This window comes from Neofelis nebulosa, chromosome 16 (genome assembly GCF_028018385.1).
Source record: "Neofelis nebulosa isolate mNeoNeb1 chromosome 16, mNeoNeb1.pri, whole genome shotgun sequence".
In the NCBI taxonomy this organism is placed as follows: Eukaryota; Metazoa; Chordata; class Mammalia; order Carnivora; family Felidae; genus Neofelis; species Neofelis nebulosa.
Window position 1 is genome coordinate 50,384,120 of NC_080797.1, and position 17,706 is coordinate 50,401,825.

General features: G+C 36.5%; 1 protein-coding gene across 1 annotated transcript in view; it reads left to right on the top strand.

Moving 5' to 3' along the window:
• The window catches only part of APPBP2 (amyloid beta precursor protein binding protein 2), a 52,536-nt gene that overhangs the window by 20,063 nt on the left and 14,767 nt on the right, over positions 1–17,706 (top strand). Inside the window, exons 2-6 of the mRNA XM_058705643.1 lie at positions 1,664–1,752; positions 4,236–4,387; positions 6,868–6,991; positions 12,950–13,118; positions 17,391–17,480. Coding sequence (XP_058561626.1) covers positions 1,664–1,752; positions 4,236–4,387; positions 6,868–6,991; positions 12,950–13,118; positions 17,391–17,480 — 624 coding nt within the window. The remainder of the gene's footprint in view (positions 1–1,663; positions 1,753–4,235; positions 4,388–6,867; positions 6,992–12,949; positions 13,119–17,390; positions 17,481–17,706) is intronic.

The following is a 17,706-nucleotide window of genomic DNA, read 5'->3' on the forward strand; positions in this document are numbered from 1 at the left end:
AAAAGGGGGGGGAGGGGCTTGTGTTAATAAGGGCATGTTTACATTGTAACTAAGGAAGCAACTTTTCAGAATTTTAATTTCAAATCCCATTTAGTAAGATATACCAGTTTTCAGTCATTAAAGGCATACGATGAGTTGTAATGTATACAAAGCTTAATTGTCTTTGGTGAGTACAGGCAAAAAGGTTGTATAACTTGTTTTCATTCTCCTATCTTAAAGAAATTCTAAGCCTTAAGTTTGCTAATGATAAGTTATTTTGGTAAGAAGTGAGGTTTTTTTGTACTATACCATTTTGGGAGTGTGTGTATATATTTATTTTGATAAGTAGATTTACTTTTCTGCCCTAAATAAAAACTTATCACATTGTTAAGCTCCCAAATACGGATTAGGTCATACATTCTCAACTTTATTTTCTGAGTTATTCTCTGTTGGTTAATAGTCAAAGTAAATATGACAGTGATTAATAATAGTGAATTTTACTGTTTACATTCCCAGAAGCTCTTACTATAGCAGAAAACATAATCATCTCTAAAATTAGCAAATCTTTCCTTAGGAAAGTTTACTGTTAATATGAGTATCCAACCGTTTTATATGAAGATGACATTTTGCTTCCCCTTCCTGGGCATGTGGTAGCCCCTTATCTCTTCTCTTCGGTAATTGTTACGGATTTTTCACAGCAGTCCTTATTGATTTGCATTAATATACTTATGTAATTTGACCTGGCTTCCATTGAGACTAGTGATTTATGCCCAAGAACTAGTTGATTGAGTTTGTAGTATATTTTCCCAGCACAAAGTTAACTGGCCCATTTTGGCACATGAACTCTAGATCTTGTCTTCTTTTTGAAATCCCTGTTCTGTAAACTGAGCTAAGAGTTAAGTGTAATATAAAGTGAATAAGATAAAATTCCAGCCTTCTAAGGCACTATATTTATATAGCATATAAAAATTCAAAGCATTTGGTGAAGCTGGAGTGGGAGAAGGAGGGACAGTAGTATTTGTCTCTTTTTAACCGTGTGCATATATTATTTGTGATAAACATTGAACACATTTGTTAAAATGTTACTTTTAAAAGAAGTTCTAAAAAGTCAGGCAAAATGAGTAAGGGATTGTGACATGATTAGAAATCCTGCCATCTTGGATTATTTTAATTTATTTTTTCATCCTGGATTACTTTATTTAAGATTTTATTTTTAAGCAGTCTCTTTACCCAATGTGGGGCCTGAACTCACAACCCTGAGATCAAAAGTTGCACACTCTACTGACTGAGCCAGCCAGGCACACCCCCCCCCCCCCCCCCCCCGGCCATCCTGGATTACTTTAGACATGATCTGTTAATTTTAAAAGTTTCTTGAACATAACTTTTTATGCTTATTTAATAAGTGTATAGCACTTTGTAGAATTTAACATGTATCAGATACTAATTTTTAAATTAAATTAATTTTAAATGTTAATTTTTAACTTTATATACAACTATTAAAATGTCTTGTATGAATTGTAAAAATTTGTTAATTTACTATTGCTGTGGAATCATACTGACTTTGGGTAGTACCCATTAAATTCATTAAATATTAAGTCCATCGAATTATATCTAGAAGTATAATTAAAGTAAAATTAAAATTAAATTAAAAATTTTTAATTACCTTTTTTATTTTTCATTTCAGCTTTACCAACAGGGACGCTTATGTCAACTGGGCAGTGAATTTTGTGAATTGGAAGTTTTTGCTAAAGTATTGAGAGCTTTGGATAAAAGGTAAATACACTTTTTAAAAATTGTAGTGAACCATACATAACCTAAATTTTATCATTGTAACTTTTTAAGTGTACAATTCAGTGACATTAAGTACCTACCTACCCATTGTTGTGAAACCATCATTACCACCTTGCTTTTTGTGTTCAAGAAAAGGAGACTGAATTCATCTTCCCTATTTTGGCTGTTACATGTGGTGGAGCCACATACAAGTATAGACGACACAGCCTTTGATTATATACTTGCTGTTCTCTTTAGCATTCTTCCTGAAATTTGCTTTAAATGCTATTTCTTTTTCCTAACCCACACTTCTAGGAAAATAAGAATATAGTTTTACAAAATACTGCTAATTTCTAATATGAATATTGCCAAGTTGTTTTATTTGTTCAACAAATTAACTAAGTATATACTTGTTCAATGCCTAGTATGCATCAGGTACTGTTCAAGATGCTGTGAATAAGTTCCACGATGTCTCTTCCTCATGGATTTTGTATTTGAGAGAGGAAAATAATAAGTAAATGATATAATTTCGCCGTTAGAGGTAACTTTGAAATGTGGCCTGTGTACTGTAGAGGAACTTTTTGGTTAGTTGAATAATTAAAATTAATCTGTAAAATAAATAAATGAGAACTTCATTTTGGTAAAAGAAGGCTATAGCAAAACTTTTAAAAGAGCATTCTTTAAGAAAAGGTTACCTTTCTGGAATTTAAATTTCTCTATACAATTCTAAACGTAGCCATTGTAAAGATTTAGTGGAATACCTCTCTTTCATCTCTCAGGTTATCTTTCACCAAGTCAAAATCCCTTGGTAAGTGTTTAATGTATTTGTGAAACTAAAAGCATGTAGTTTGACTTTTTTCCCCTTTATCCAAAGCAGTGATTCTGGTATTTACAATTTTGTTATTTAAGAGTTTTTTATTAAGATATAATTCACATACCACCACATTCACCATTTTAAATTATATAATTAATTCAGTGTCTTTAGTATATTCACAAGGTTTTGCAACCATCACCACCATCTAATTCTAGAACATTTTCATCACCCCATAAAGAAACCCTGTACCCATTAACAATCACTTCCTATTTCCTCTTACCCCCAGCCTACCATTAATCAATTTTCTGTCTCTAGATTTACCTGTTCTAGAAAAGAGAATCATACGGTATATGGTCTTTTGTGACTGGCTTCTTTTACTTACAATGTTTGGAAGGTTTATTCATGTTGTTGCTTGTATTAGTACTTCTTTCCTTTTATGGCTGAATAATTTTCCATTGTATGAATATACTGTGTTTTATTTATCTAGTCATCTGTTGGTGAACATTTTGGCTGTTTGGCTATCATGATAATACTGCTGTGAACGTTTATGGACAAGATTTTGTGTAGGCATATGTTTTCAATTGTGTATATAACTAAGGGTGTATACATATGATAACTCTGTTTAATTTTTTTAGTAAACTCTAAACTGTTTTCCATAGTGGCTGTATCATTTTATGTTCCTACCATCAATGTATGAGAGTTCCAATTTTTACATATTTTTGTCATCACTTTTTTAGAATAATGATTACATCCTAGCAGGTGTGAAGTGGTATCTCATTGTGATTTGGGTTTGCATGTCCCTTATGACTAATGATGTTGAGCATCTTTTCTTGTACTTATTGGTCATTTGTATACTTTCTTTGGAGAAATCTCTATTCAAATCCATTTCCCATTTTTAAATTGGGTTATTATTGAATTATAAGATGATTTGGTTTTTAAAAGTTAGTTTTAGGGGCACCTGGGTGGCTCAGTTGGTTGATCATCTGACTCTTGATTTCGGCTCAGAGACTCTTGATTTTGGCACAGGTCAGGATCCCAGGGTTGTGGGATCGAGCTCCACGTCAGGCTCCACACTGTGTGGAGCCTGCTTAGGATTCTGTCTCTCTCCCTCTGCCCCTCTCCCCTGCTCGTGTTCTCTCTCTCTCTCTCTCTTTCTCAAATAATTTTTAAAAAAGAAAAGTTAGTTTTATTCTTTTTTATTGACATTTGTTTACACATACAGGAACACACAGTGATCTACTGAATAAAAATATTAGGCTAAATTATGGATTATTATGGCCTCATAATTCATAAGGCAGAAAGTTTTTTGTATCTTATTCCATCTTGGAAAATAATGGTAGTGTTATTTTTTAAAAAGAAAGCTAGTGGACGCCAGGGTGCTCAGTCAGTTAAGTGTCCAACTCTTGATTTGGGCTTAGGTCATGATCACACAGTTTGTGAGTTCAAGCCCTTCATTCCCAGCGTGGATCCTACTTGGGATTCTCTCTCTCCCTCTTTCTCTGCCCCTTGCCTGCTTGCTTGCACACACCTGTGCATACCCATGCACATGTGTTCTCTTTCTTTCTCCCTCAAAATAAATAAATAAACTTAAAAAGAAATAAAAATCAAGCTAGCACTTTCTAAAACTGTAAAATATGTTATCTTTATAAAATAATCTTTTCTTCTCTTTCAGACATTTGCTTCATCATTGTTTCCAGGCTTTGATGGATCATGGTGTGAAAGTTGCTTCAGTCTTGGCCTACTCATTCAGTAGGCGGTGCTCTTACATAGCAGAATCTGATGCTGCAGTAAAAGAAAAAGCCATTCAGGTTGGCTTTGTTTTAGGTAAGTAATAGTAAAATAGAGAAGTGTTTTATTGTAGGACATGACTCATTAAACCTACTAATGATAAAGGATTACACCAGAACATTCCCAAAGTCTACATAAGGAGGTTGAGAAAAACATCAGAAAAATTAGGTGTGATTTATTGAATGTTAACTTTGTGCCAAACACTAAAGTAGGCATTTAAATGTTATATTTTAACATTCCAGTGGTGTGTTGGTATTAATGGCACTTTACAAATGAAAGATTCAGAAAAGTTAAGAACTTGCTCAAGTCACATAGCTGATAGTGTACTAAAAGTTTAGAATCCTGCATCTATAAATTCCTTACCACATGTTTTGCTAATATGTCCTGCTGCCTCCAGCCTCTTTCACCAGCTTACCATATGCTGTGGCATGAGACTTAATCCTTTTAAGGCCTCAGTTTTTCAGTCTCTAAAATGAGGGTAATCCTGTATTTCCTAATGGGATGTTACAAGAATACTGAAAACATATGGGGAAGGAGTCTGAGAAGGTTTTGTTTGTTATATATAGAGAAAAATACTGTTTAAATTTTGTGGAACATTAAAAAAAATGTTTATTTGGGGGTGCCTGGTGGCTCAGTCAGTTAAGCAGCCAACTTTGGCTTAAGTCATGATCTCGCATTCGTGAGTTCGAGCCCTGCATTGGTTCTGGCAATTTGGAGCCTGGAGCCTGCTTTGGATTCTGTGTCTCCTTCTCTGTCTCTCCCCCACTTGTGCTCTGTTTCTCTCTCTCAAAAATAAATAATAAACAATAAACATTAAAAAGAAATTTTTTTAAATGTTTGTTTTAAAGACACAGAGAGCGTGAATGGGGGAGAGACAGAAAGAGATGGAGATCGAGAATCCCAACCAGGCTCTGTTCTGTCTGCACTGAGCCTGACATGAGGCTCGAACCCATGAACCATGAGATCATAACCTGAGCTGAAATCAAGAGTCAGACGGTTAAACAATTGAGCCACCCACGCACCCCTGCATAACATTTTATATATTTTTTACAAATCTACATAGATAAGTATGTTTCAGGCAACTACTTATTAAAGTTGTTACTTACCCTTCTTTTTACTTTCTTTAAAAAAATTTTTTTTGAAATAATTATAGATTCACAGACAATATCAAAACCAAGAATTGACATGACTTTAACACTATTTAAAAAAATTTTTTTTTAATGTCTATTTTTGAGAGGGAAAGAGAGAGAGAGAGAGATGTGGGGGGCGGGGGGGCAGAGAGAGGGAGACACAGAATCTGAAGCAAGCTCCAGGCTCTGAGCTGTGAGCACAGAGCCTGATGGGCTCGGACTCATGAACTGTAAGATCATGACCTGAGCCAAAGACGGATGCTTAACCAACTGAACCACCCAGGTGCCCCCAAGTTTAGTACTGTTAAGTAGACTACAGACCTTATTGCATTTTCAACAATTTTTACATGTACTCATGCGTGTGTATGTTTCTATGCAGTTGATTCCATGTAAAGATTCATATAACTCATTACCATCAAGATACAGGACTGTTCCATCAACACAGACTACCTTTCATTTTTAACTCCTTACATTAATGTGTGCACATGCCTGTTTTAGCTCTCTTACACATGCACATACACTTTCTTTGCTAACAAATTTTCATGATCATTTCCTTCAATCTTAGAATAATTCTTTGTAGTGGTCATAGACAGTTTGCTGGAAGAATTTCAGAACATTTTTCCTGAAAAGAAATTTATCCTTTGATAGTCCCTGGAATAAAACTGCAGCCAAGAATTGTCCCCCAAAAATGTCTCTAGCAAAAGAGTATCTGTGATCTTGATGAATGTTAAGGTTGACATCCCTTTGGTCCTAGATGATTATGTAAAAATCTGTAGAACAACTTCAGTATCAACCAAAGTGAAAGGCAGAAAGTTTTTAGTGTTCATTGACGTCCTCTGTCAGCTCCACAAACATTTATACCAATGTCTGGTTGTTATAATGAGCCAGACTGAAGAAATATCTTGCAGGTAGAATCAAGTTCTAACAAACTCATAGTTAAGTTATTGGTCTTGATCCTAAAATTACCGCAATTTGGAGACAATGGAGACAATTTTCTTAATAATAGCTTTATTGAGATGTTCTTTGAGATTGGGTATAGAGAGACTGAAAACGTTAGGATTATTGAAATATATGGCTAATTAACTGGAAAATGTCAATTCTTAGAGTATAGAGTATTTTTAGAGGGTTAAAACTCTTGACTCCTTATTCAAGGTCTCAACTTTGATCTAATCCCCCTAGTTTGAAAGTTTTTGTTTTGTTTTTTGTTTCACAGTAGCTTTGTTTTGGGCTAAACACAGGACTTTAATATTACGGGTGTTTTCATTTTAGATAATACTAATTTTAAGCGTGTCATTTTAGCTTTCAAGTAATTTATTAAATTATTTTAAAAATTACTTATTAAATTATTTAAAATTATTTAAAGTTACTGGTTTTCTTGTCCTTTAGGTGGCTTTCTTTCAGATGCAGGGTGGTACAGCGATGCTGAGAAAGTTTTTCTGTCCTGCCTTCAGTTGTGTACTCTACATGATGAGATGCTTCATTGGTTTCGTGCAGTAGAATGTTGTGTGAGGTAAGTTGGAACAAATCCTACTGTAATGGTCCTTAGTGGCTTTTATAGTTTTAGCTTGTATAAGTATACTCCTAACAATTGGACAAACCTCAGAGGTTATATTTGTTTGTCATAGTTTCATTAGTCTGGCCTCCTATCTCTGATCACCAAAATATAGTTAACTTGCTATGGGCATCTTAGTTTAGTTTAGATTTGAATATTATGAACCAGACTGTATATTTTATGTATGTATATATGTATGTATGTATTTTTGGGAGAGAGAGAGAGCATGAGAGTGGGGAGGGGCAGAGAGAAAGAGAGAGACAAAGGATCTGAAGCAGGCTCTGTGCTGACAGCAGAGAGCTCAATGTGGGGCTCAAACTCACGAACCCTGAGATCATGAGCTGAACCAAAGTTGAATGCTTAACCAGCTGAGCCACGTAGGTGTCCCTATTTTATATATATATTTTTGCTATGTCGTAGAGCTTGTGTGTTCATTCACTCAACAATTATTTATTGAATGCCTCAGTGTACCCAAAACTGTGCTAGGCACTGGATGCTGGGAAAATAAAAACATGTTTTTCTTGGGTGTTTATTTTTTTTACCCTTGTTTACATTTCTAGAATTGTGTAATAAGATTAGTATTTTATTTATAAATAACTATTTTGTTTAAAAATACATTTTTTAACATGTACTTAAAGGAAAGGCAGGCAAGGCTAGAAATAACTCTTCTTTTTTACTGTCTTCATTTTTTCTATGTAACATTTAGTTATGGGTATTTTTATGTAAGTTTTCTCTCTGTCCCCAAATTTGATTTGACTTTTTTTTTAATGTTTATTTATTTCTGAGAGAGAGAATGAGAGAGAGCCTGCGCATGTGCGAGCAGGGGAGGAGCACAGAGAAAGGGAGACAGGATCTGAAGCGGGCTGTGCTGATGCAGAGAACCCCATATGGGGCTCAAACTCATGAACCATGAGATCATGTGACCCAGAATCCAGAGTTGGAACTCAATTGAGCCACCTAGGCACCCCATCTTGCTCAGTCTTAACATGAATATATTCATAAGCTAATGACTTCTAAACTTGTATATTTTCCTTCCAAACAGTGAATAGTTTAACCAGTTAAATAGTAATTGCTTTTGACAATAGCTGTTGATCGGTAGATACAAATGTATTTTCTCATAAAAATAACATACTATGGGAGGGGCGTCTAGGTGGCTCAGTCAGTTGTGTCTGACTTCAGCTCAAGTCATGATCTCACAGTTCATGAATTTGAGCCCTGCATCAGGCTTGCAACTGTCAAGGGCAGAGCCCGCTTTGGATCTTCTGCCCCTCTCTCTCTGCCCCTCCCCTGCTTGCGTGCCCTCTTTCAAAAACAAAACATTAAAAAAGAATAACATGCTATGAGAAAGAAGGTATATGAGAAATCTGTACCTTCTCAGTTTTATTGTGAACCTAAAACTGCTCTTAAAAATAAAATATTTTTAAAAGATAATAAAATACTATACTTACATTGTAGAACCACATTTGGAGAACCTTGAGAACCTGCCTTTTCATTAGACTGAGTATATTAAGGCAAAATTGGATCCTCAGTTGAATCTAAAAGTTTCTTGGATCCTTCATCCTGCTCTGTGTCAGCCCAGATGGACATACAGACCCTGAAGAGTCTCCATATGTTTAATTTGCCCTTTTGTTTCAGTAGACAACCAGCAGGAAGTGGAGAAAATGTCAAGCTGTGCATTTCTGGCTTAAAATATTTAGTTTGATACCCCATCATATGCCAATTATTAAATAATTTCTAGAAATTTATTTTTAGTGAGAATATAGTGAATATTGTTGGAGATGCAATCTCTAGTATTGTATAAATGAGAGGTGAATACTGTTCTTTTCCTTCTGTAAATTTACAGCCTGTGCTTGAGTTTAACCTTTTCCTCATTGAACCCTTTGGATCACTACCAACTCTGTATCTCTAATATGTATCCTTTTTTCTCAAGGTCATTTTTGGGTTTTTTTGGACTGTTGTAATACCTTCTGTCCTGGTTGTCTTCCTTTCACTCTTGGCTTTATTATAATCCATCTTCCACACTGTAGCCAGAGGAGTCTTTCTAGAGTTGCACTGTCCAGTATATAGTCATTAACCATGTACAACTTTATAAAATTAATTAAAGTTAAAAACTGGGTCCTCAGTCACATTAGGCACATTTCAGATACTCAGTAGACACTTGTGGCTGGTGGCTACCAGATTGAGCAGAGCAGATATAGAATATTTCAGGAAATTCTATTAGCGTTGTTCTAGAGCATAAACCAGATCTCACTGTTACAGCCAAAACTCCTTACCCTGACCTGGCAAGGCCCTATTAAATCTTTGTTATCTCTGCTTTCTCATCTCTCCCTCTTCTTAAAAAAAAATTTTTTTTAATGTTTTATTCATTTCTGAGAGAGAGTGTGTGAGAGAGAGAGCATGAGCAGGGAAGGGGCAGAGAAAGATGGAGATATAGAATCCGAAGCAGGCTCCAGGCTCTGAGCTGTCAGCCCAGAGCCCAATGTGGGGCTCAAACCCATGGAATGTGAGATCATGACCTGAGCTGAAGTTGGACGCTCAACTGACTGAGCCACTCAAGTGCCCCTCTCTCTCTTTTTTTAAGTTTGTTTATTTTGAGAGAGAGAGAGAGAGAGAGAGAGAGAGAGAGAGAGAGAGAAGGGCAAAGAGAAAGGGAAAGGGAGAATCCCAAGCAGCCTCCATGCTGTCAGCACAGAGTCCAACTAAGGGCTTGATCTCCCAAACTAAGATCATGACCTGAGCTGAGATCAAGAGTTGGATGCTTAACCAACTGAGCCATCCAGATACCCCTGCTTTCTCATCTCTTTTTACATAATCCTTTATTCATAATACTTCAGACATGTTGGTCTTCTGTCTGTTCTTTGATTATGCCACATTTTTTTCCCTTTCTCAGGGCCTTTGCAGTTATTCCTTCTGTTTGAAACATGCTTCCTCACAGACCTTCACATGATTGCTTCTTCATCATTTAGGTATCAACTCAAATGTTAGCTTCTCAAGAGAATTCTTCCATATCTACCCTGAGAACCTTCTTTTTTTTTTTTTTATTTATTTTTGGGACAGAGAGAGACAGAGCATGAACGGGGGAGGGGCAGAGAGAGAGGGAGACACAGAATCGGAAACAGGCTCCAGGCTCCGAGCCATCAGCCCAGAGCCTGATGCGGGGCTCGAACTCACGGACCGCGAGATCGTGACCTGGCTGAAGTCGGACGCTTAACCGACTGCGCCACCCAGGCGCCCCAACCCTGAGAACCTTCTTTAGGAAGTTCCTGATCATGGGGCACCTGGGTGGCTCAGTCGGTAGAGCATGACTCTTGACCTTGGGGTTGTGAGTTGGAGCCCCACATTGGATGTAGAGATTTCTTATTTTGTTTTTAATGTTTATTTTATTTATTTTGAGAGAGAGAGAGAGAGAGAGAGAGAGAGAGAGTGTGAGCAGGGGAAGGGCAGAGATGAAAGGAGAGAGAATTCCAAGCAGTCTCCTTGCTGTCAGTGCAGAGCCCAATACAGGGCTTGAACTCACGAACTGCGAGATCATGACCTGAGCTGAAATCAGATGCCCAACCAACTGAGGCACCCAGATGTAGAGATTTCTTAAAAAAAAAAAAAAAAATTTAATTTGAGAGAGCAAGAGTGAGTGGGGGAGAGAGGTGGTGGGGTGGAGAAAGATTGAAAGAGAATCTCAAGCAGGCTCCACGCTGAGTGTAGGCTCAATCCCATGACCCTGGAATCACGATCTGAGATGAAATCAAGAGTTGGATACGTAACTGACTGAGCCACCCAGGTGCCCCAAAAATAAAATCTTTAAAAAAAAAGGAAGCTCCTGATAATGTTACCCTATTTTTATAAGATTCGTAGCATTTATATTTTTTTAAGTGTATTTGTTATTTTTGAGACAGAGAGGCAGAGAGAGGGAGAGAGAGAATCCCAAGCAGATAGCCTCATGCGGGGCTCGAACTCACAGAACCATGAGATCATGACCTGAGCTGAAATCAAGAATTGGATGCTTAACTGACTGAGCCACCCAGGCACCCCGCATTTATTTTTAAATGAATGTCTTACTTTTTGGTGTGTTTGTCTGCCTATCCTATACTCCTTCCCCCTAGAGTGAATCTCCTTAGGGTCTTATTTACCACTGCATCCCTTTCACTTAGAAAAATGACTGGCACATAATAGGTGTTCAGTCAATAATGGACTGTAAGAGTCTCTCAAAACTTTATCATATGAACCAGCATATTTCTTTTTCCAGTAATCTTTTACTAGTTTTCAGTTCTATTTTCCTGTGCGTAGTTTCCATTGTGACAGGGATCATTGCTAACTACTTGACCATTAGAATAGCAATTTGGCAGTCAAATGACATTGTCTCTTTTTTCTGTATCAGTACACTTACTTTAGCATTAAAAATTTTCTATATACCAGGATGCCTGGCTGGCTTGGTCAGTTAACCGTCTGATGTCAACTTGGGTCATGATCTCATGGTTCGTGGGTTTGAACCCTGCATTGGGCTCTCTGCTGTCAGCACAGAGCCTGGAGCCTGCTTCAGATCCTCTGTTTCCCCTCCTTGTCTCTCCCCCACTCATGCTCTCTCTCTCTCAAAAATAAAACATTGAAAAAATTTTTTTACTTGAAATGTATACCAAAACATACATTTTTTCTTTTATATTTCTGCTTAAAAATATAAATCCATTCAATTCTCCATTCTAGGAAAGCCTGAAAATGACTGCTTATTTCTGCTTTAAGTTTGAATTTGACGTTATAAAAAATTCAGAATCTTTGGTTAACCTTAGTATATTATTTTGCTGGAGGGTTTTAGGCTTTTCTAAAAGCAGATAACTGTATGGAGAATGTTGGAAGGATACACACTGGCATTGTATACTGTTTGCCACCTTATTGAGTTGTCTTGGTTCATTTGAAGTTATTCCATCTGTTTTCCCTGACTGTACAAAGAAATGATAGCGATTAGAAGACTGTTACATGTTTCTCATCCCGAGTCATTGATTTGTTAATATTTTTGGTATAGTTAGAAAAAATAAATTTTAAATATCTGTTTTTTATATTCTTGAAGAATCCTTCCCAGATTCTCCATACCTGGTTTCTTTTAAATGATTTTTATACCCTGTTCCCTCTCAGGGCTGAGCATTTTCAGAAGATTGTATTGGCATAATACATGCACATAAAGTTCTAGCCAGCATTATAATAGATACATAAATATATGTCAGTTCCTCACTGTTCTGTCTTACATAGTCTATACAGATATATGTAGTCTGTTGGTACCACAATCTGACCTAATGCATTTTGCTACTCTTACATATCATTAGATAGTGTATATGGTTTTACAGTTACTTTGTGTAAAGAACTGTATTTTTCCACCGTAGAAGATAAAGGTTATAAAAGAAATAGGTGACAATACCACTATTTTCAGTCAACCTACCTTACTGGAAAGATAACCAAAAAATGAGCATTTATGAAGCAACATGAGATAAAGTTAGTAATCAAGTATTGCACAAATAAACTAGAACAAAAGAATGGAAAGTAATGGTAGGTAATAGTATTTCATGTTGATCTTGTTTTTTCATTGTTTTCCAATTTTTTTATAATGAGACTGCATTACTTTTGGATTTGAAACAAAAAGAGTTAAGGGTTAGATGTAGCACATTCTGAGTGCACAAAGTATGCAAAATATTTAAAGAAGAAAAAGAATCAGAGTTGGATGAGATTAATCATGGGTAGTTTTCTAGGAAGAGACAACTCTTTGTGTGCTTTAGTCAGTCATGGTTTGGGCCAGATGGTTATTTTCCAGTGCTGCCCCGTACTTCTTACATCTAGTTTCCTTAACTCATTTGGGTGGTACTAAGTAGCGATCTGTGAGAGGACCATGCTAGAAATGTCAAAAATAGAGGAATGTTATTTCTGGTTTTGCAGGTTGCTTCATGTGCGAAATGGAAACTGCAAATATCACTTGGGTGAAGAGACGTTTAAGTTAGCTCAGACATATATGGATAAACTCTCAAAACATGGCCAGCAAGCAAACAAAGCTGCACTGTATGGAGAACTGTGTGCACTACTATTTGCAAAAAGTCACTATGATGAGGTGAGTGTTTTGAAGTGCATTTCATTGTGATCAGCAGGTAGCTATAAACAGGATAAAATCAAAACAAACAGATAAACAAAGAGAAACTAATAGTTACAGGCTGAGGGGATGGGAGAAATAGGTGAAGGATATTAAGAGGTACAAAATATCCAGTTGCAAAATAAGTCATGGGCTTGAAAAGTACAGCATAGGGACTGTAGTCAGTAATATTGTAATAATGTATGGTGACAGATGGAACTACACTTATTGTGGTGAACATAGCATATTGTATACAATTGTCAGATCACAGCGTTGTATCCTGAAGCCACTGTAACATTGCATGTCAACTGTACTTCGATTTAAAAAAAAGGATGGGGGTGCCTGGCTGGCTCAGTCGGTAGAGCATGTGACTCTTGGTCTCAAGTTTGTAAGTTTGAGCCCCACATTGGGTATAGAGATTACTTAAAAAAAATAATGAAATTTGTTTAAAAAATGAAAATAAATAATAAAATAAAATAAAAATTTTGAAAGGATAAATCATACAATCTTATATTTGTCTTAATCATATTTTTACATACTGGGTTTACTTAAAGCAATACACATTTGTAATGGAATATTTATTACTTGTTTTGATTTTATTTTTTGTAATGGAATATTTAAAATGAGACAAAAAAACATTCTGTGAGATGTATTTTAAACATACACATACATGATTTATGGCCTATTTTGTTTTTAATTTGACCAAATATATTGCTGTCTAAATTATTTTGATGGGCATGCTCTGTCAAATGAACCTTTATAGATGGTTTCTTATTGGATGTGCAGCTCTGGGTAAAATATCATAACTTGAAGGCATTCATTTTAATGGGAAGCTAGGTTTTATTTATTATACTTTATTGCATTGTTTTTCTCCTTCCTCTGCCTTATGAGAAAGATAACTTTGCTCCTGTCTTTATACTATTAAATTAATGCTTCAGCACTGATGAATATGTAGTTGAGAAGTGATTTATGTCTTTTTAACTCCTTTACTTGATTGCTTTACTTATGGAAGGATATCATAAGTATTTTATGCTGCCACATAACTGTCATTTAACTTTCATATTTTATAATTATTCCTATCTTGATTTTTGCCCCATTAATATATTCCATATTCTCCATAAAGGAAAATTACAATTAGAGGTAAAGCTAGAAAATTCTAGAATGATTATACAGTGACGTGAAACCCTGCTGCTAGGATCATCCTGCTATTCATATCCATGTAAGAAGACATCAAATCCACCTGTAAAAATCTAAAACCTTTACCAACATGCCTGCAATTTCTTAGGGGTGTTATGTATGTTTTTCTGGTTACGTTTGATGATGAATCCTATATCTGCTGAATTAGTTCTGTTGATGGATTGTTTTGCTGCCCCTTGTGTGCAATGATTGTTCCATAGCTTCTATGGGTTCCATACCCAAATATAGAACTTAGCCTCTTTCTTTTATTTTCACACACCAAGAACAAAGAACCCATTCACAGAAGACCTTTGTGTGGATAGCTGACTTTATGAGATCTCCAATGACAGTAAAGGAGGAAGTGAGAGAGAGATCTCCAACAACAGTTTGAGTAGTAGAGATGCTTACCTTAAGGGGCACCTGGGTGGCTCATTTGGTTAATCATCCAACTCATGATCTTGGCTCAGGTCTTTTTTTTTTTTTTTTTTTTTTTAAAGTTTATTTATTTTGAGAGAGTGATGTGCATGCATGCTCCCACAAGTTGGGGAGGGGCAGAGAGAGAGAGAGAGAGAGAGAGAGAGAGACTCCCAAGCAGGTCCACGCCTAGCACAGAGCCCAACGCACAGGGAGGGCTCCATCTTACCAACCCTGAGTTCATGACCTCAGCCAAAATCCGGAGTCTGATGCTTAACCAACTGAGCCACCCAGGCACCCCTCAGCTCAGGTCTTGATATCAGGGTCATGAACGCAAGCCTGGCATTGATTGGGTTGCGTGCTGGGTGTGAAGCTTACTTAAAAAGAAGAGGGGCGCCTGGGTGGCTCAATTGGTTTAGCGTCTGACATTGTCTCAGGTCATGATTTCACGGTTCATGAGTAGTTCAAGCCCCATGTCGGGCTCTGTGCTGATAGCTCAGAGCCTGGGGCTTGCTTCAGAGTCTGTGTTTCCCTCTCTCTCTGCCTCTCTCCCTCTGCCTCTCTTTCTCGCTCCCTCTCTCCAAAAATGAATAAGCGTTTTTAAAAAAATGAAATTAAAAAAAAAGAGAAAGAAATGCCTACTTCTAAAGTTCTTCAGGTGCGCCCCCCCCCCCATCTTTTTATATCTCTGCATAGGAACTCATCTTAGCCACTTCTGATTCATCTTTTCATTCCTGTTGTTCATACTGTCCTCTGGAACTCTGCACTCTTCTTTCTGTCACGTAGATTGATTCATATCTTGCCATTCTTTGCTTCATACCCAGTTCTACCAATGTATTGGTGGTCCAGACCCACCAGTGTACTCAGTGGAACAAAAATGCCTTTTATTTATCAGTTTCCACTTTCTTTACTAGGCAGTTACTGTTTAATTGACAGTTATTTTGTGTCTACATTTAGATTAAGAGTTTATACTGTTTTTTATTCGTGGTCTTTGCAACACTCAGCACATTCATGAGGAATGTTTAAGGCCGTAAATGTATCTTGAAGGATTTTGATAGTTTTTTTTTTTTTTTAAGTAAACTCTGTGCCCAGTGTGGGGCTTGAACTCACCACCCCAAAATCAAGAGTCACATGCTCTAACAACTGAGCCAGCTAGACACCCTAGATAGCTTATTCTTTTAAAAATAGATAAGTTTGTCATTGATAGCTACAGAAAAGTATGCAAATATCGAGGATATAACTTAATGAATTATCATCATATTTTGATATTAGCATGGCTTCAGTTATGCCGAGGTAATATAAGCCCCAAAATAGCAATGACATGGAAAAATAAGGTTTTCTTGCTCATGCTACATTCTGTCTTGGGATGCCTGTGGCTCTGCTTAACATTGTTTACACTTTGATCAAAACCATGTGGTGAGCATCCTCTATTTAGAACATTACCAGCCTTAGAGCAGAGGCAAAAACATCATGAGGAAGTATTACTTACTCTAAGAGCTTTTTCCCAGAAATCACACATTTCACTTCTCATATTTTAATTAGTTTTTAAATTGGCCAAAGGAAATCACATGACCATGTCATCTTTAATGTGGAAGGGAAGTATATCCTTCCCCAAAGAGGAGCTGTAAATATTTTAAAATTTTTTTTTAATTTTTTTTATTTACTTTAAGAGACAGAGCGGACGAGGGACAGAGAGAGAGGGAGAGAGAGAATCCCAGGCGGACTCTGTGCTGTCAGCGCGGAGCCTGATGCAGTGCTCGAACTTATGAACCATGAGATGATGACCTGAGCCAAAACCAAGAGTCAGACACTTAACTGACTGAGCCACCCAGGCACCCCAGGAGCAGTAAATATTTTAAAGCAGTATTACAGTCCACTACAGTTTGAAGGATTTTAACTTACTACTCTGAAACAACATCTGGTTATTTAGTGTCTTAACAAACCAGGTTTTCTTGGCCTAAATCACATACATTTCATTTTTATATAAAAATTCTGAATCTTTTAGGTGGAATGGAGAAGGAAGCTTGCAAAGGAAGTATTTTCTTCCACTAAGCACTGGGAGAGGAAGGACATATTGTTTTATTTCCCAATAGATACCTAGGTGTTAACACATTGCCTGGCACTAAACCTCTCTGCACCTCATTTTCCCATAGTAGTTTGCATCTCATAGGGCTGTTGTGTCAGTTAAATGTGTTAATACACATAAAGTGCTTAGAATAGTAGTTCTCACAAAGTGAGCACTCAACTAAACAGGTAGTTAAGATACAAAATAATAAGCATTGCCTTAGGAGAAGAAAGTATAGGAAGCCTAATCTAGGGCTTGAAAGACAAGTTAGGTGGGTTTAACTTAACTAACTTGGTTAACTTAACTTGGGTTTAAGAGTTCAGGAGAGAAGAATGTATACAAGGCAGAGGGAGCAGTATCTGCAAAGGCTTGTGGGCAAGAGAGAACATGCTCTTGATTTCTTCATGGTCAGTTTTTCAAAGAAAAATGTAACAAACTTACGCTTTCAAGAAAACTTAGTCTCAGAAAATTTTAAGTGTAAATACTTTGTGTGTGTTCTTATTCAGGTACTTGAAAGCTTAGGAGAGAGATACACAATCATTTCAATACATACTGTCAGTTTGATTAATCAGTTTTTACTCTTTGTAAATATTTTTTAGGCTTACAAATGGTGCATTGAGGCAATGAAAGAAATCACAGTGGGCTTACCAGTCAAAGTTGTGGTGGATGTTTTAAGACAAGCTTCTAAGGTGAGTATAATGTTAAAATTATTAATGAATTACAAGATTTAGCAAGCTTTAAATCTGTTTTAATTAACTTGTTATTTAACAAGTTAGGTATTATGTACTTCATGGACCAACAAGGTCTATTTTCTAAGTTTCTATGCTCACTTTTAGAAAACTGGTTTCTAAAACTATCCTATGTATAGAATTGAGCTAATTTTCCTATATCCAGAAAACCCATGAAAAAATTCAT